Source organism: Oncorhynchus keta, chromosome 7, assembly GCF_023373465.1.
Source record: "Oncorhynchus keta strain PuntledgeMale-10-30-2019 chromosome 7, Oket_V2, whole genome shotgun sequence".
Lineage (NCBI taxonomy): Eukaryota > Metazoa > Chordata > Actinopteri > Salmoniformes > Salmonidae > Oncorhynchus > Oncorhynchus keta.
Window position 1 is genome coordinate 30,770,778 of NC_068427.1, and position 19,742 is coordinate 30,790,519.

General features: G+C 42.8%; 1 protein-coding gene and 1 long non-coding RNA gene across 2 annotated transcripts in view; both read left to right on the forward strand.

The window, feature by feature from the left end:
• Nucleotides 1–19,742, forward strand: part of LOC118386290 (leucine-rich repeat and calponin homology domain-containing protein 1-like) — a 97,927-nt gene that overhangs the window by 35,228 nt on the left and 42,957 nt on the right. The window contains exons 2-5 of the mRNA XM_052521796.1: nucleotides 12,439–12,583; nucleotides 16,680–16,806; nucleotides 17,542–17,647; nucleotides 19,364–19,500. Coding sequence (XP_052377756.1) covers nucleotides 12,439–12,583; nucleotides 16,680–16,806; nucleotides 17,542–17,647; nucleotides 19,364–19,500 — 515 coding nt within the window. The remainder of the gene's footprint in view (nucleotides 1–12,438; nucleotides 12,584–16,679; nucleotides 16,807–17,541; nucleotides 17,648–19,363; nucleotides 19,501–19,742) is intronic.
• Nucleotides 5,948–12,430, forward strand: LOC127931122 (uncharacterized). Its single transcript, XR_008139827.1, has 3 exons — nucleotides 5,948–6,310; nucleotides 6,431–6,550; nucleotides 6,743–12,430. It is a non-coding gene; the product is annotated as an uncharacterized LOC127931122 (long non-coding RNA).

Consider the following 19,742-nt stretch of genomic DNA (forward strand, 5'->3'; position numbering starts at 1 on the left):
ATGCAATTAGTGGGAAAAAATGGTTAAAAGCTTACCGAACATGTGAGCGGTTTCATGTTACAGAGATGAAAATATCCGTTAGAAATTTAGAGAGAGTGGAGATCTAATATGCAACAACTAGCATGGGTTGCTAATATGACTAGGATAATGCCATTGGCTACTGGACAATGAAAGAAAGTTTATATAAAATAATTGCTTCCATGGATATGGTGAAATGTGATGCGCTGATGAAGCCTGCCTTTCTGTTTGAGATGCAGTAGCAGCAGCATGTGATGATAAATAAGATAGGCTTTATACTGTAGAATATACTGTACAAACGTGCCAATTTAATTCCACTAAATTATGCAAATTAACCTATAGACCAATAAGCATGACCAGTCAAACGTTTTTACATCGACTGGTATTTCCCTCAATTCCATCAGCATTATTTCACAATGGGAGTTTTTCTTCTGCTCCCAGACAATTCGCAAGTGGCAATTTTATTCATCAGCTTTTCAATTTTTTTGATCGGCCAAGTGCTGGCTATCACCGGCTAACGGAAATCCTGTTGTGTGTGTGGGGGAGGAGGGTATATTTAGGTCACGGGTGTCAGACTAGGAGACCACCTTGAGGCACAGTGATTCACCCCTTCACCTCCACCTGGCCGTCTCATTTGTGCTTCTCCTCTCCTTCTATTTCCCCATCCAACAATCAGCTGTGTGTGTGCTGTCTCTTTCTCTCCCTCTCTCTCTGTGCTGATGGAGACTGTGGTTCTTTAGACACAGATACTGTAGCGTACAGCAGTCAGCACGCTGTCGTCTTTTTCTCTCTCCCCCTCTTACCGTTTTCTCTCCTCTCCCACACAGATGTGTATCACTAGCCACTTTAAACAATGCCACTTTATATAATATTTACATACCCAACATTACTCATCTCATATGTATATACTGTACTCTATACCATCTACTGCAGCTTGCCTATGCTGTTCGGCCATCACTCATTCATATATTTTTATGTACATATTCTTATTCATTCCTTTACACTTGTGTGTGTATAAGGTAGTTGTTGTGGAGTTGTTAGGTCAGATTACTTGTTAGATATTACTGCATGGTCGGAACTAGAAGCACAAGCATTTCGCTACTCTCGCATTAACATCTGCTAACCATGTGTATGTGACAAATAAAAATGTATTTGATTTGGTTCCATGCCTATGAGTGTGCTGGATCACACACACAAGTACAGACTCTCTCTCTTCTCTCTTTCAATTCAAATTATATTTAAGGGGCTTTATTGGCATTGGAAACAAATGTTTCCATTGCCAAAGCAAGTGAAATAGATAATAAACAAAAGTGAAATAATGAACAGTTAACATTACACTCACAAAAGTTCCAAAATATTAATATATACAGTGTTGTAATGATGTGCAAATAGTTCAAATAGGGAATAGTTCAAATAGGGAATAGGGAAAATAAATAAACATAAATATAGGTTGTATTTAAAATTATGTTGGTCTTCACTAGTTGCCCCTTTCTTGTGGCAACAGGTCACAAATCTTGCTGCTGTGATTGCACATTGTGGTATTTCACCCAGTAGATATGAGAGTTAATCAAAATTGGATTTGTTTTCGATTTGTAGGTCTGTGTAATTTGAGGGAAATATGTTTCTCTATGGTCATACATTTGGCAGGAGATTAGAAAGTGCAGCTAAGTTTCCATTTTGTGGCCAGTGTGCACATAGCCTGTCTTCTCTTGAGAGCCAGGTTGCCATCGGCAGCCTTTCTCAATAGCAAGGCTATGCTCACTGAGTTTGTAAATAGTCAAAGATTTCTTTAATTTTGGGTCAGTCATGGTGGTCAGGTATTCTGACACTGGGTACTCTCTGTTTAGGGCCAAATAGCGTCGGTAATGGCTTTGTTTTGGAAGGTTTGGGAATCACTTCCCTTTAGGTGGTTGTAGAATTTAACTTCTCTTTTCTGGATTTGATAATTAGCGGGTATCGGCCTAATTCTTCTCTGCATGCATTATTTTGTGTTTTACGTTGTACGCAGATTATATTTTTGTAGAATTCTGCATGCAGAGTCTCAATTTTTTGTTGTTGTCCCATTTTGTGAATTCTTGGTTGGTGAGCAGACCCCAGACCTCACAACCATGAAGGGCAAAGTATCTGATTCACATATTTTTTTGCCAGATCCTAATTGGGATGTTCAATTTTATGTTCCTTTTGATGGCATAGAAGACCCTTCTTGCCTTGTCTCTCAAATCGTTCACAGCTTTGTGAAGGTACTTGTGGCGCTGATGTTTAGGCCGAGGTATGTATAGTTTTTTTTGTGTGCCCTAGGGCAATGGTGTCCTGACAACTGGACCTTTTTTGGAACCCCATTATTTTAGTCTTACTGAGATTTACTGTCAGGGCCCAGGTCTGACAGAATCTGTGCAGAAGATCTAGGTGCTGCTGTAGGCCCTCCTTGGTTGGGGACAGAGGCACCAGATCATTGGCAAACAGTAGACATTTGACTTCAGATTCTAATAGGGTGAGGCCAGGTTCTGCAGACTGTTCTTGTGCCCTCGCCAATTCATTGATCTACAGCTCTGGAAATAATTGAGAGACCACGAAAAATGATCCGTTTCTCTGGTTGGACTATTTATAGGTATGTGTTTGGGTAAAATTAAACATTTTGTTTTATTCTATAAACTACTGACTGACAACATTTCTCCCAAATTCCAACTAAAAATATTGTCATTTAGAGCATTTATTTGCAGAAAATCACAACTGGTCAAAATAACAAAAACAGATGCAGTGTTGTCAGACCTCAAATAATGCAAAGGAAATAAGTTCATATTCATTTTTAAACAACACAATACTAATGTTTTAACTTAGGAAGAGTTCACAAATCAATATTGGGTGGAATAACCCTGATTTTTAATCACAGCTTTCGTGTGTCTTGGCATACTCTCCACCAGTCTCTCACATTGATGTTGGGTGACTTTATGCCACGCATGTCGCAAATATTCAAGCAGCTCAGGCTTTGTTTGATGTCTTGTGACCGTCCATCTTCCTCTTGATCACATTCCAGTAGTTTTCAATGGGGTTCAGGTCTGGAGATTGGGCTGGCCATGACAGGGTCTTGATCTAGTGGTCCTCCATCCACACCTTGATTGACCTGGCTGTGTGGCATGGAGCATTGTCCTGCTGGAAAAAACTATCCTCAGATTTGGGGAACATTGTCAGAGCAGAAGGAAGCAAGTTTTCTTCCAGGACAACCTTGTACACGTGGCTTGATTCATGCGTCATTCACAAAGACAAATCTGCCCGATTAAAGCCTTGCGGAAGCACCCCCAGATCCTCACCGATCCTCCACCAAATTTCATAGTGGGTGCGAGACACTGTGGCTTGTAGCCCTCTCCAGGTCTCGCACCCACTGAAATTTGGTGGAGGATAGCAGACCCTCATGCCAGATTGAGTTGAAAGCTTTTTTGAAATCAACAAAGCATGACATGAGAAGACTGCCTTTGTTTTGGTTTGTTTGTCAATTAGGGTGTGCAGGGTGAATACGTGGGCTGTTGTACGGTAGTTTGGTAAAAAGCCCATTTGACACTTGCTCAGTAAATTGTTTTTGCTGAAGAAATGTACGAGTCTGCTGTTAATGATAATGCCGAGGATTGTCCCAAGGTTGCTGTTGACGCATATCCCCTGGTAGTTATTGGGGTCAAATTTGTCTCCACTTTTGTGGATTGGGGCGATCAGTCCTTTGTTCCAAATATTGTGGAAGATGTCAGAGCTGAGGATGATGTTAAAACCTGTTATGGCTGCAATCCCGATACCGGGATCGATATGGCAACTACCAGTGAAAATGAGGGCGCCAAATTCAAACCACAGAAATCTCATAGTTACAATTCCTAAAACATGTGTCTTATATCATTTTAAAGTTATTCTCGTTGTTAATCCCACCAAAGTGTCTGATTTCCAATAGGCTTTTCAGCGAAAGCACTACAAACGATTATGTAAGGTCTCCACCAAACCACAATAAGCACAGCCATTTTCCAGCAAAATATAGCATTCACAAAAACCAGAAATAAAGATCACATTAATCACTAACCTTGAATTATCTTCATCAGATGACACTCATAGGACTTCATGTTAGACAATACATGCATGTTTTGTTTGATAAAGTTCATATTTATGTAAAAACAAAAATCTGAGTTTACAGTGGCGCGTTAGATTCACTAGTTCCAAAAACATAAAGTGATTTTGCATAGCCACATCATTCAACAGAAATACATAAATGTAGATGATAATACAAGTTATACACATGGCATTATAGATATACCTCTCCTTAATGCAACCGCTGTGTCAGATTTTTAAAAAACTTTACGGAAAAAGAAACGCATACAATAATCTGAGACGGCGCTCAAAAGTAAAAACACCACAGCCGCAAAGATGGCGTCAACATAAACAAGAAATTACAGGATAAATATTCCCTTACCTTTGATGATCTACATCAGAAAGCACTCCAGGAATCCCAGGTCCACAATAAATGTTTGTTTTGTTCGAAAATGTCCATTATTTATGTCCAAATACTTTCTTTTGTTATCGCGTTTGGTTTCCATATCCAAACGCTAATTCTGTATTTTTGTATTGTTTTTAGTGATTCACCATAGTGAAGGCGTAGGCTCAGGTTTTCTAGGTCTCTATGTTTTTGGTTGGATAGGTTTCTCAATTTCTTTCTTAGGTTTTTGCATTATACATCAAACCATTTGTCATTGTTGTTCATTTTCTTAGGTTGTCTGCTTGAAAGCGTTCTACTGCCAAGTTTACACCTTCACTATTAAAGTGAAACCTTTGTCCAGGGAATTGTCTAGAAGGGATTGCATTTGTTGTTGCCTAATGGTTTTTGGGTTGTTTTCCACACTATTTTCCTTCCATCTATAGCATTTCTTAATATTATTCAGTTCCTTTGGCTTTTATGTCTTGTGATTTGAGCATAGCTCTGTTCAATTAGAGTGTGATTTTGCTGTGATCTGATAGGGGTGTCAGTGGACTGACTGTGAATGCTCTAAGAGACTCTGGGTTGAGGTCAGTGATAAAGTAGTCTACAGTGCAACTGCCAAGAGATGAGCTATAGATGTAACTACCATAGGTGCCCCCTTGAAGCCTACCATTGACTATGTACATACCCAGAGTCCGACAGAGCTGCAGGAGTTGTGACACGTTTTTGTTGGTTATGTGGTCGTAGTTGTGTCTAGGGGGGTATATGGGGGAAGGAATGCTGTCACCTCCAGGTAGGTGTTTGTCCCGCTGAGGGTGTTGGGTTCTTGTCCAGTTCTGGCATTTAGGTCACCACAGACTAGTTAGTACATGTCCCTGAGCCTGAAAATTGTTGATCTCCCCCTCTAGGATTTAGAAGCTGTCATCATTTAGATTCTATTGGATATATTTAGCACACAAGGACATTTTTCTCTGTTGAGATCATTTCCTTATTAATTTCTGTAAAATGTTCCTCTTTTGACTAATTTAATAGTGTGTGTTAGGTCTGCTCTATGCCAAATTAGCATACGTCCTGAGTCTCTTCCCTGTTTCACACCTGGTAGGGTGGTGGATGAGACTAGCAGCTCTCTGTAACCTAGAGGGCAACCAGTAGGCCTGTCTCCTTTATACCATTTTTCTTGTAGGATGACAATGTCTGAATTTCCAATTTATTTGATAAAGTCTGGGTTCCTGCTCTTTAGGCCAAAGGCAGATGACCTCAGGCCTTGTATATTCCAGGATGAGATAGTAAAAGCTTTCTGTTCCATAATGTCTAGTGTTGTTTTTGCATGGTTTAGGCCCGGACCATCACAGTAGATGTGAGTAGAGCATGTTGAGCATCTGATATATACCTCTTAGGTCACAGGATGGGGTTTGGGCGGGTGTAATAGTGGGGGTTGGGTAGGGCTGGGCGATAAATCAATATCAATGATTATCGAGGTAATTACTTCCCTCAATAACGATATAAAAACCTTTTAGATTCATTTTCGATAATGTCGATATAGAATAATTAGGTACAGCAGTCCATATCACCTCTGTGACCCAGCAGGAACGTGCGGAGAAGTGACAATATGCACGTGGAGAGGTATACGCCCACTAAAAACCACTTAGCACCTCGAGTGATGGAGTCGCCAATATTAACCACGAACAATGAGTGATGTAGGTGAAAACAGTGGTAGTGATGTAGGCTAAAACAGTGGTAGTGATGTAGGTGAAAACAGTGGCAGTGATGTAGGTGAAAACAGTGGTAGTGATGTAGGTGAAAACAGTGGTAGTGATGTAGGTGAAAACAGTGGCAGTGATGTAGGTGAAAACAGTGGTAGTGATGTAGGTGAAAACAGTGGTAGTGGTGTAGGTGAAAACAGTGGCAGTGATGTAGGTGAAAACAGTGGTAGTGATGTAGGTGAAACCAGTGGTAGTGATGTAGATGAAAACAGTGGTAGTGATGTAGGTGAAAACAGTGGTAGTGATGTAGGTGAAAACAGTGGCAGTGATGTAGGTGAAAACAGTGGTAGTGATGTAGGTGAAACCAGTGGCAGTGATGTAGGTGAAAACAGTAGCAGTGATGTAGGTGAAAACAGTGGTAGTGATGTAGGTGAAAACAGTGGTAGTGATGTAGGTGAAAACAGTGGTAGTGATGTAGGTGAAAACAGTGATAGTGATGTAGATGAAAACAGTGGTAGTGATGTAGGTGAAAACAGTGGTAGTGATGTAGGTGAAAACAGTGGTAGTGATGTAGGTGAAAACAGTGGTAGTGATGTAGGTGAAAACAGTGGTAGTGATGTAGGTGAAACCAGTGGCAGTGATGTAGGTGAAAACAGTGGTAGTGATGTAGGTGAAAACAGTGGTAGTGATGTAGGTGAAACCAGTGGCAGTGATGTAGGTGAAAACAGTAGCAGTGATGTAGGTGAAACCAGTGGCAGTGATGTAGGTGAAAACAGTAGCAGTGATGTAGGTGAAAACAGTGGTAGTGATGTAGGTGAAAACAGTGGTAGTGATGTAGGTGAAAACAGTGGTAGTGATGTAGGTGAAAACAGTGGTAGTGATGTAGGTGAAAACAGTGGTAGTGATGTAGGTGAAACCAGTGGCAGTGATGTAGGTGAAAACAGTAGCAGTGATGTAGGTGAAAACAGTGGTAGTGATGTAGGTGAAAACAGTGGTAGTGATGTAGATGAAAACAGTGGTAGTGATGTAGGTGAAAACAGTGGTAGTGATGTAGGTGAAAACAGTGGTAGTGATGTAGGTGAAAACAGTGGTAGTGATGTAGGTGAAAACAGTGGTAGTGATGTAGATGAAAACAGTGGTAGTGATGTAGGTGAAAACAGTGGTAGTGATGTAGGTGAAAACAGTGGCAGTGATGTAGGTGAAAACAGTGGTAGTGATGTAGGTGAAAACAGTGGTAGTGATGTAGGTGAAAACAGTGGTAGTGATGTAGGTGAAAACAGTGGCAGTGATGTAGGTGAAAACAGTGGTAGTGATGTAGGTGAAAACAGTGGCAGTGATGTAGGTGAAAACAGTGGTAGTGATGTAGGTGAAAACAGTGGTAGTGATGTAGGTGAAAACAGTGGCAGTGATGTAGGTGAAAACAGTGGTAGTGATGTAGGTGAAAACAGTGGCAGTGATGTAGGTGAAAACAGTGGTAGTGATGTAGGTGAAAACAGTGGTAGTGATGTAGGTGAAAACAGTGGTAGTGATGTAGGTGAAAACAGTGGTAGTGATGTAGATGAAAACAGTGGTAGTGATGTTGGTGAAAACAGTGGCAGTGATGTAGGTGAAAACAGTGGTAGTGATGTAGATGAAAACAGTGGTAGTGATGTAGGTGAAAACAGTGGTAGTGATGTAGGTGAAAACAGTGGTAGTGATGTAGGTGAAAACAGTAGTAGTGATGTAGATGAAAACAGTGGTAGTGATGTAGATGAAAACAGTGGTAGTGATAGCCATAGAGAAGGAGCAGCTTCCAACAAAGAAATGATTGATGAAAAGGGTTCAACTGAAGCTATAGCAGAGGGGCTCATTGACGCTCTCGCCTCCTGGGGACTCAGTCAAAGCAGACAGGTCTGTATAACAAAGGATAGTGGTGTGAACGTGGTGAAGGCTGCTCAAATCAACAAATGGACCCGACTACAATGTTTTGGACAGTGTCTGCACTTGGCCATTGGTAAGTAACCTAGTCAATTGTGTATATTGAAGTGATTGGTTAGAGTGAACTAAATGTGATTTTTTTCCTCCCATCAACTGATTAAGTTAGATATTATATTTGTACATAACTAAAGGCATTATTGTGATTTTTTAAATGTATTAATATCTCTTGATTTCTCTTAGAGAGAGTGGGTAGAGACAAATGGGTGGATTGAGCATTTGGAGTATGTAAGAAAGTGGTAGGTGCCTTTTCCTATTGGTGGAAAAAGAAGAGAGACCTGGCAGTTGCTCAAAAAGAACACAACCTACCCCAGAACAAGTTGGTGACAGAGTCGCCTACCAGGTGGGGATCACGTAAAAAGATGGTGCAAAGAGTCCTGGAGTAAGAGAAAGACATTTCACAGCTCTTGTCCAGTGACAAGAAGACCTGGCACTGGTCACTTATACAGATATAGATATAGATGTTCTTGAGTCCATCAACCAGGCATTGACCCCACTCCTAGAATTCACAGATGCTCTGTCGGGTGAGTCTTATGTCAGTGTGTCTTACCTAAAGCCAGTACTACACCTGTTCAATAAAGAGGTCATGAAACCTGATGATGGTGAAACAGAGCTCACCCAAACCATCAAAACGATAGTCATAGACTATCTGAATGAGAAATATGATGATCTAGCCCAAGATGACCTCCTGGACATGGCCTCAATGGTCGACCCTCGGTTTAAAACACATTACATCAAAGAGGAGAAGGTGGGCCACATAAAAGCAAGAGCTGTCTCAGAAATGGTCAATGAGGGACATGAAAACCCAAGCCCAGCACAGGGAGACGTTGCTGCTGCTTCACCACAACTGACAGTTAAAAAGAGAAAGTCACTGGGCAGATTTTTCAAAAATCCCTTCAGCCTCCTGATGCTGACAGTGAAACCAATCCACTGGACTGGTGGAAGATCCACCCAAAGAACTTTCCCAAAGTCAGTCACATGGCAAAGCGCTACCTGTGCATTCCCGCCCACCCCAACATAGTGACCTACCATAGGGCAGTTTTAAAGCCTGAGACCGTAGACAGACTTGTCTTTCTTGCTTGTAACTTGTAAGACAACAACTACCCCAACATAAACTGTGATGTGCCATTAGGCTCAACTACCCCAACATAAACTGTGATGTGCCATTAGGCTCAACTACCCCAACATAAACTGTGATGTGCCATTAGGCTCAACTACCCCAACATAAACTGTGATGTGCCATTAGGCTCAACTTCCCCAACATAAACTGTGATGTGCCATTAGGCTCAACTACCCCAACATAAACTGTGATGTGCCATTAGGCTCAACTACCCCAACATAAACTGTGATGTGCCATTAGGCTCAACTACCCCAACATAAACTGTGATGTGCCATTAGGCTCAACTACCCCAACATAAACTGTGATGTGCCATTAGGCTCAACTACCCCAACATAAACTGTGATGTGCCATTAGGCTCAACTACCCCAACATAAACTGTGATGTGCCATTAGGCTCAACTACCCCAACATAAACTGTGATGTGCCATTAGGCTCAACTACCCCAACATAAACTGTGATGTGCCATTAGGCTCAACTACCCCAACATAAACTGTGATGTGCCATTAGGCTCAACTACCCCAACATAAACGGTGATGTGCCATTAGGCTCAACTACCCCAACATAAACTGTGATGTGCCATTAGGCTCAACTACCCCAACATAAACTGTGATGTGCCATTAGGCTCAACTACGCCAACATAAACGGTGATGTGCCATTAGGCTCAACTACTCCAACATAAACTGTGATGTGCCATTAGGCTCAACTACCCCAACATAAACTGTGATGTGCCATTAGGCTCAACTACCCCAACATAAACTGTGATGTGCCATTAGCTAACAGTTCTAATGCATATTGACTTGCTCTATTTATTTATTTATTTCTTGCTCATGACTTGTAAGGGTTTACAGCTTAAACAAAAGTGGAGTTAAAATGTTATCTGTGAGTTCTACTTCTGACATTAAACAAGAAACATTAAAGCTTTTGGTTTGTTCAGGCATTCTTGAGTCTGAAGCAGATATGCATCTTTTTAAACATTATTTGATTAATATCGTGATAATTATCGTTATCGATTGGAAAAAAAAAAATATATATATATATATATATATACACAGATTGGAATCATTAAAACTAGTTTTTCAACCACTCACACATTTCTTGGGATATTATACAAAAGTGAAATAAACAAAAATGATCAGTAAACATTACACTCACAGAAGTTCCAAAAGAATAAAGACATTACAGATATCTCACATAAAGGAGGAGTGGAAATAATGTAAAGCAACATGTTTCTGAGTGCTCTCTGTAGGGAGATGTTAGTGAAAGAGGTCTGGTCTCTGATAACTCATAATGACACTGTTTACTGCCTACACACACACACTGCTTCCTCTCCATCACACACCTTGTATTATACCTTTTATAGAGTCACGTAGTAATAGGCCACTCCGAGCCTAACCAGGATAGCTGTCTGCATGGCTTTGTGTAGGCTACATCTATACGTGTCTGCCCATCTGATTGTATAGCTATGGTGTTAAGGGTGAATCCATCCCATGGGGATTATTGTTCCCTTCACTTCATTTCCTGTACTGGTTCTGGGGAAGTTTTCAGCATGCTGTGTATTGACTGATTGGCTTCTGTGTGTTTCAGACATTAGCACAGTTGGTAGAGCATGGCGCTTGTAACGCCAGGGTAGTGGGTTCGATTCCCGGGACCACCCATACGTAGAATGTATGCACACATGACTGTAAGTCGCTTTGGATAAAAGCGTCTGCTAAATGGCATATATACACACACTTTCAAAACACATTTGTGTTTGAGTGTGTCTATCTGTAAGTAAGTATATACTGTAGGTCTAAAACTAACTAGGCCACTATGTGTGCCTATGTATTTAAACTATGTGCTGACTGAGTGTGTGAGGGTTGATGGCTAACTCTGCAGGGAGAGATGGAGAGAGGGAAAATGAGGGAGACAGAGCTTGTGAAAGCGATGGATAGCAAGAAAGAGGGAGGAGAGTGTGGAAGGTAGGAAATGAGGAGGGATGGTGGTGGGGTTGTTCTCTGTTTCACAGGGAGATGCAGTTCAGTGGAAATATGAGAGTGAGAGAGAGCTGTAAAAGTCTGCTTTCTGGAAACACTTCAGTCTGGGGTAGCTGAGGTCGGGATTGACCCTGGGGGGATTTGCCCTAGGCCATGTTATCATCAGTGTTGCATCACATGACCATTGTATCGCCCATAATGCCTGCCCTGCAAAAAAACACACAGACACACCCGTCCCCACACCCCAATATGTGTCTCAGTTTGAGCCTTAATCTGTCTGTCATGCCCATACCAAGCCACCCTCAGGTAACATCCAATATGTTAATGTTGTTGTAGAGTAACAGGAGCTGTCTCTCATTAGATGTGTAGTGTAGTATGAGGTGGTCGTAATGTGATGCTAGATTCACTGTAGGTGATTTGTCTTTATAAATACAAACCACAGGAGGTTGGTGGCACCTTAATTGGGGAGAATGGGCTTGTGTTAATGACTGGATCAGAATCAGTGGAATGGTATCAAATACATCAAACTCCGTTTCCAGGTGTTTGATGCCTTTCCATTCGCTCCGTTCCAGACATTATTATGAGTCATCCTCCCCTCAGCAGCCTCCTGTGATACACAGATATTACACACATATAAGCACACACGCACACTCACACACATTGTGATGTTATTTTCAGGCCTCAGTCCTCATTATTTCCATTCAGCGCTACTAGTGCTAGCAGGCCTTTGAGTCACACTGAATCTGTTTTGCTTGAACGGAAGATCAACTATGAGTAGCATTTTGATTCTGAGTGTTGCTGTTTTTAACTGAACTTCCTTCCATTGTGGTGTCTGTGACGTCATACAGGCTTCCTTATAGACGTGAGCGTTTTAGGACATCACAGTTGAATTCACTAAATCACCGTGGAACAATGGGCAGCAGTGGAGCGGAGCTAATCTGAACAGTGAACATAGTAGCTAACTGATATCACTGTTATTCGCTGTTGTGAGACCGTAGCCAAGAATACAGGAAGTCTTGTGCTAACCTGTAGCCCTGTACAGTTTAGCACAGTCCCCCTCCAAGGCTATTCTCTCCCTGTTGGTAAACTGGGTTGTATGGAGGTACTGAGCTTGGGAGAGAGACACCTAGTGGCACTAGTATACATCTGCAGGTGATATCTGTCTCTTCTTCCTATTTCTTTCTCTCTCTCCCTCTCTCGTCAGACCTGTCAAGGAATCGTTTGGCAGAGGTCCCCTCGGAGGTGTGTCACCTGGTCGCCTTGGAATCGCTGAACCTCTATCACAACTGTATCAAAACTATTCCTGACACCATCATCAACCTACAGTCACTCACCTCCTTAAACCTCAGGTAAGACTTGGACCTACTGTTAACAGGTGACTGTGTTGAGTGAGAAACACATTTGTTTTCAATGTTATTAGAAACACCTCCAATCTTTTTCCAAGAGTTGCTGAATATCAGTGGTTGATCCTTAAAGTTGTGTTTGCACAGATATCCCTATGAGGTGCCATTATTGGTTCAGTAATGGGTTAAATACATGAGATGTCATTTGATATTTGATAGGCAGCAGAGGGTTAACAGTTAGCAGGTGTCAGTTTGGCCCAGGGCTTGTTAAGACCCAGGTGTTTGGTGCCAACTGTTCCCCAGGGCCGACATGCTTGTTAGCCTTCCGCATCACGACACCTCTCAACGGGCTGATGTCACCACTTCCATTCTCATGGCAGGACCATAAGGCAACAACACATCCTGTCTGTCTGTGTTTGTGTAATACGCTATGATCTCATACCCAGGTCACTCTAACTGTTTCATTCTATCTTTCTCCAGTGTCCACTCCTTCTTTATCTAGCTATCGACAGAGAGAGAGATAGAAAATGAGAGAGTGAGCGAGAGAGAAAGAAGGGCAGAGGGAGAGAGAGAGAGACAGATATGTAGGGAGAGGGAGAGAGAGACATAAAGGGAGAGAGGAGGAGTCATCATATCAGTGCTAACCTGTTTTTTTTACTGCCGGCTGTATGCATCATCAACCTGAGACAAGCTCAGTAGTCTCTGTACTTCATGTCTCTAATCTCTTCATTCATGCTCACACCACCGTGTAACTGGGGCAAGTGCGTTAGTCATATCTCTAAGACAGACAGACAGACAGACAGACAGACAGACAGACAGACAGACAGACAGACAGACAGACAGACAGACAGACAGACAGACGCGCATGCATGAATATATGCATGTTGTGTTGCGGTCATATTGCTCAGGTTAAGTTAATTAGTCATTTAATAAGTGATTAATTTAATTAGTTATCTAAATGCTACACCTGAAGGGAGAGGAAGTCTAGTTTATCTTCTCACCACTGAGCCTCAGTTGGCGTTAGCTGATGTAGTGCATGCGTGTGTGTCTGAGTATAATATGATGTGAGTGCCCCAGTGACAGCACCATGGGATGTGTTTTACACCACTAGACAGGAATGTTATTGGATGCCATGGAGACACCGACAGATAGTCAGATTTAAATGTGTAGCTTTTCATATCGCAGTCAAAACAGGAAATAGAGAATGCTCTCCATGTCTGCACCAGGAACACATAAAAATGACTGCTGTTCTGTTCCTGGCCTGTATCACGATGGAAAGAGAATGAAAGCTCTTTGTTGTCTAGATCAGTGGTTCACAACCAGGGGTACTAGGACAACCAGGGGTGCTAGGACAACCAGGGGTGCTCGGACAACCAGGGGTACTAGGACAACCAGGGGTGCTAGGACAACCAGGGGTGCTCGGACAACCAGGGGTACTAGGACAACCAGGGGTACTAGGACCACCAGGGGTACTAGGACCACTAGGGGTACTAGGACAACCAGGGATACTAGGACAACCAGGGGTACTAGGACAACCAGGGATACTAGGGTCACTAGGGGTACTAGGACCACCAGGGGTACTAGGACTACTAGGGCAACCAGGGGTACTAGGGCAACCAGGGGTACTAGGACAACCAGGGGTACTAGGACCACTAGGGATACTTGGACACCCAGAGGTACTTGGACCACTAGGGGTACTACGACAACTAGGAGTACATGGACAACCAGGGGTACTAGGGCAACCAGGGGTACTAGGACAACCAGGGGTACTAAGACAACCAGGGGTACTACGACAACTAGGAGTACATGGACAACCAGGGGTACTTGGACCACTAGGGGTGCTTGCCCTATCCACACGAGATACTTGAGAAGACTCAAGAGACCATAGGTCTACTTCAGGGATATCCCCCGGGAAGAGTTAGGATAGGATAAGTAATCCTTCTCACCCCCCTTTAAGATTTAGATGCACTATTGTAAAGTGACTGTTCTACTGGATGTCATAAGGTGAATGCACCAATTTGTAAGTCGCTCTGGATAAGAGCGTCTGCTAAATGACTTAAATGTAAATGTAAATGTAAGAGCAAAGTTCAGTTGGTGGTACAGTAACTACAGTATCTAGACCACTAGTGTAGATAGAGCTTTGGCACGTGTGAAAAAACAGCTACCTTTTTTTGAAGTTGTCTAGGAAATGAGATGAAGGCTGTTTGGAGCTGCCAGCTGTTGTTATCATGTTGTGTCATGGAGTTTACTGATTTCTATTGCTGCGTTTTAGTGTGATGTTCTTTCATTCTGACAGCTTTTATTTAGTCAGTCAGCTTTTACTGCGAACTATTGTAATGCTAGCTTGTTGCTCTATTGCGTTAGCTTGTGCTGTTGTGCTAGCTGCAGTACAGTGTAGTGGGAGTGTAGTGTGTGCTCCTTATGATTGTGTTTTTGCCTAATGATGTGATGTGGTTCTTGTGTGGTCCTAGCTGACAGCTCCTAGCTCCTCTCTCTTGGCCTGTGTGTTGTTATGTTACTACTCCACAGGGGGTTGCATTCCGCTAACATAGTTAGCTAACGCTAGCTAATGCTGTTTTGAATGAAAACTATTTTTACCTACACATTGAAGAAGGCTGCAAAGTTGAAACGTCTGTGTACACTATGAAGTAAGCTTTATCTTTTTGAGTGCAGACCCATCACACTTAGCTAACATTATTGGATTCAGCCAGTGTTGTCTATACATTCTCATTCCGTCTGTAATCTCTTGGATCAGAGATGGAGACCGTGTTTGACATCTCTGGCTCTGTGGAGCCTTTGGCAAGCCCCTGGACTGCACAGTGATACAGCTAGATATGATGCAACACTACACATGCATGCAAACTTGAAAGCATGCAGGCACACACGCAAACATTCACACAGGAACCCACAGCAAACACACACACAGGAACCCACTGTGTGTGTGGGAACAGCTGGATAAACTCAATTTGATTTAATTTCCTGAATATTCCTGCCAGTGCTGAGTCAGAGGACCTAAAATCCCCACAAGTAAAACAAGGAAAATTCTCCCTCGTGGGGCATTTCCCATGTCCCCATGAGGACAAGGGCTATTTTAAGCTTAGGGGATAGGGTTAGGGTTACAATTAGGTTTAGGGTTAGGGTTTAGGGAAAGTAGGATTCTGCATGTAAATCCATTTTCGGTCTCCACGAGGATAGAAGAACAAAGCGCATGTTTGTGTGTGTACCGATGGGTCATTTCCAGGGTCATTTGTAGCCTTTGATGTGGAGTGGAGAACTTATTTTCTCTGGGGTCATCTGTAAATCACTCTGCTCATACTCTGCTCTGTCAATGGTCTCTCTCCCAGCCACTGACCCCCTGCCGTGTGCTGGCTAACTGCAGCTTTAAGCCGGAGACAGTACACCAGAAGCCTGTTTTATGAGAGGTTTAAACTGCTTGGAGGTGTTCTACTCTGTTTACGAAAGGACTTGGATTGTTTTAAAGCATTTTGGCTAACTGCTAGTGTAAGCCAGGGAGGGAACACCACAATCCTCTTTTTATTAAGGGTTTTTGTAGGGTTTGGGGGCTGTTTTGTCATGCTGGACTGAACTAGATTGAGATTCAGGTTGTGCGTGTTTATGTTTTGCATAAGTACAGTACAGTGCTCGGAGACGAAGTGTTTATGGGAAAGCTAATGAGTAGTTTGTCCCCATGGGGCATTCTGTTTCTTACACTACACACAAACAGTCATAAACACTGACTCACTGACTCGTGTAATGTAAATATGAATACCATTATGCAACACATTGTTACAATGCAGTTAGTGCTCTTTGCCTTCTCTCTCTTACGTTGAATTGGTTTAGACATTTTAATATTTTATATTTTCCTATGTAAACAAAAGCTGCTTAACAAGTCTTCCTCCCATTGGATATATCCATGAATAAGGTCCAACACACATCTCATCTAACACCTTTTATTGAAGTTTCCATCCGAATAGATCTTTGTCAGCTCTAGATGGTAGACACTCTGGACATCCCGTTCATCTCTCTGATCTGCATCTCTCAGTGTCAGTCGTCATGCTGCCCCAGGCTGTGTGTAATAATATATAGCTGTGTGTGTTCACAGTCGGAACCAGCTGTGTGCTCTGCCAGCCTGCCTGTGTGGGTTGCCCCTACGAGTCCTCAATGCCAGCAACAACAAGCTGGTGTGTATACCTGAGGCCATCGGTCAGCTCAGGAGCCTCATGGAGCTGGTAAGACTCTCTCTCTCTCTCTCTCTCTCTCTCTCTCTCTCTCTCTCTCTCTCTCTCTCTCTCTCTCTCTCTCTCTCTCTCTCTCTCTCTCTCTCTCTCTCTCTCTCTCTCTCTCTCTCTCTCTCTCTCTCTCTCTCTCTCTCTCTCTCTCTCTCTCTCTCTCTCTCTCTCTCTCTCTCTCTCTCTCTCTCTCTCTCTCTCTCTCTCTCTCTCTCTCTCTCTCTCTCTCTCTCTCTCTCTCTCTCTCTCTCTAAAAATGCCAGTTTCAGACTCAGCTCTTAGTTTCCTGTGTGAGTTCCTGGCCAAGCTTAGCCTTACGTAACTGTACTGTTCTTCACTGAGGGGTGAAATGAATGGAACCAGCCCTAATGGAGCTAGCGCTGCCTGTAAACAGGAAACAGGGGAGGAGGGGAGACTTTGTTTGACTCCATGTGAGGAGACAGGCTAGACCAGTGGAATAGGAAGCAATGTGGCTGTAATAGGGATGTGTCATGAGCCATATAAACCTCTTACCTTAGTTCCTGTACACCAGGGGTGACCAACCATCCTCCTAAAGAGCTACTGGGTTTACAGACCAGACCTTCTCTAACACACCTGATTCTACTAATCTGCTGCTCATCATTACCTTGATTAGTTTAAAGCTGGTGTGTTTGTGTAGGACTAGAACAAAATCCTGCACATGCACCAGAAAGTGATATGTGTTTGAGTTAACGCTGTGCGTTGTGCCCCCTACAGGATGTGAGCTGTAATGAGATCACTGCTCTGCCCCGTCACATCGGCCGACTCAAGGCCCTCCGAGAACTCAACGTCCGCAGGAACCTGCTCTGTGTCCTACCTGAAGGTGAGTTTAACCTCTTGTGAACAGGAAAACGTCCACATGTGCATCTAGGAAATATCAATCTACTCCATGCTGTATTGCAAGCCCAGCCAAATAAGAGCCAGACAGATCTACAATAACTGTATCTGTGTCTAAGATGTCTATGATCCAGTCTCCTGGTATGTCTCATGGCCCAGGGGTATTGAGCAGTACTAGTCTTTGTGAGTTGAGATATCTAGCAGAGCAGTGTTTCCCAACTCCAGTCCTCAAGTACCTCCAACAGCACACACTTTTGTTGTAGCCCTCAGAAAATGTGTGCTCATTGAGGGCTTGATGATAGGTTGACAAGTTGAATCAGGTGTGTCTGACCGGGGCTACAACAAAAAGATGTGCTGTTGGGGTACTGGAGGACTGGAGTTGGGAAACACTGCTACAGAATAAAATACGTATATGTGACAGCAGAGCTCTCTAAGTTCCAGAGATGTCGCCCGTCGTCTGTCAGAACCTGGCAACCTCTCATTATTTGAATGGGGGACCAGTATTATTCTGAACATTCTTCCTACATATTTTCCCCGGTTGCGTCTCTGTAGTAGATTTACAGTCGGTGATTTCTGATCATGCTGCAGATGCTCCATCTATCCTCTCTGGGTTTGACTTGATGAGCCTGGATCTGGCCAGGCGGCTCAACTCCCATGGGTGGAGGACAGGAGTGGAGACAGGGGATTGGAGCCCTGGGGAGGATGGGGGATGTTGGGAAATAGAGTTTTTGATTGTTTGTTGAACTTTTGGGGCATCACTCCTTAAATGTATTTTGGAGAGACCCCCTTCCTGGGCCACCAAGGCACAAAATTATTGTAGTTGACCTGCCAAAAAATGTTTCTTTTTTTGTTTTTTTTGTTACCTATACAGTAGGTGATATGGATGCTGAAAATATTGTTGAGATTTCCCCCTTTTTATACTGAATGATGGTAAAAAAAATCACTCATAGAAGTTATTCTAAGCGGTGACCTTGAGAGACTTTCTCATTTCAGCTAATTAAGAGAAGTAGTGTACTCTGCTGGTTGGTTTTAAAAATAATATTTGGGGCTCTCCTTCATCGCCTCCCAGCTAAGATTATCTCTGTCGTCTCAGAGGGATTTTAATTATAAAAGGTTGTCAGAGAGATAAAGTCATAATTGTTTTGCTACGACCTCTTGGGGAATGTGTTGCTGGCACAGAATTGCTGAGACTCTCTCGCTCTGTCTTTGTTACTATTTCTCTGTTACTCTTTCTCACTCTCTGTCATTGACCTCTCACTGTCTATTTTCTCTATCTGATTTCAGGAATACTTTATCCCATTTTTACCATAAAATGCATGTGATACGACAAAGCTACACCAGTTACACCCAGCCTAATAGCTGTTATTTATTTTATCAGTATTTTCCAATGTAAGTTTGTGGTTTTCTTCTGTTTCCTAACAATGTCTCTTCTCTCATATTGACTGGGTCATAGTGGTTTGTGCTGAGCGTAGCGCCTAGGATACGTTCCTCCAGTTTATTTTTAACTTTTGGCAAGATCCACGTTAGCTGAACTTTGGCAGTGAGGGAGTCTTGAAGTATCAGGGCTGCCTCTGCTGGGCTCTGGGTTTCTAGTGGAGAAAAGTTCTGTCTGATGATCCCAGTGCACAAACACACACACATGCACACACACACACACAACAATTACTCCTCTAACTCTATGGCCTGTGTGTTCATCCCTCAGACTTGGCGGAGCTTCCCCTGGTGAAATTGGACTTTTCCTGTAACAAGGTGTCTACCATCCCAGTGAGCTACAGGAAGATGGCCCAGCTCCAGAACCTACAGCTGGAGAACAACCCCTTACAGAGCCCCCCTGCACAGGTCGGTCTGGGGCTACGACTGTCTCCACAGCTTGGCATGACATACGGAGCAATGGAATATACACTGCTCAAAAAAATAAAGGGAACAGTAAAATAACACATCCTAGATCTGAATGAATGAAATATTCTTATTAAATACTTTTTTCTTTACATATTTGAATGTGCTGACACCAAAATCACACAAAAATTACCAATGGAAATCAAATGTATCAACCCATGGAGGTCTGGATTTGGAGTCACACT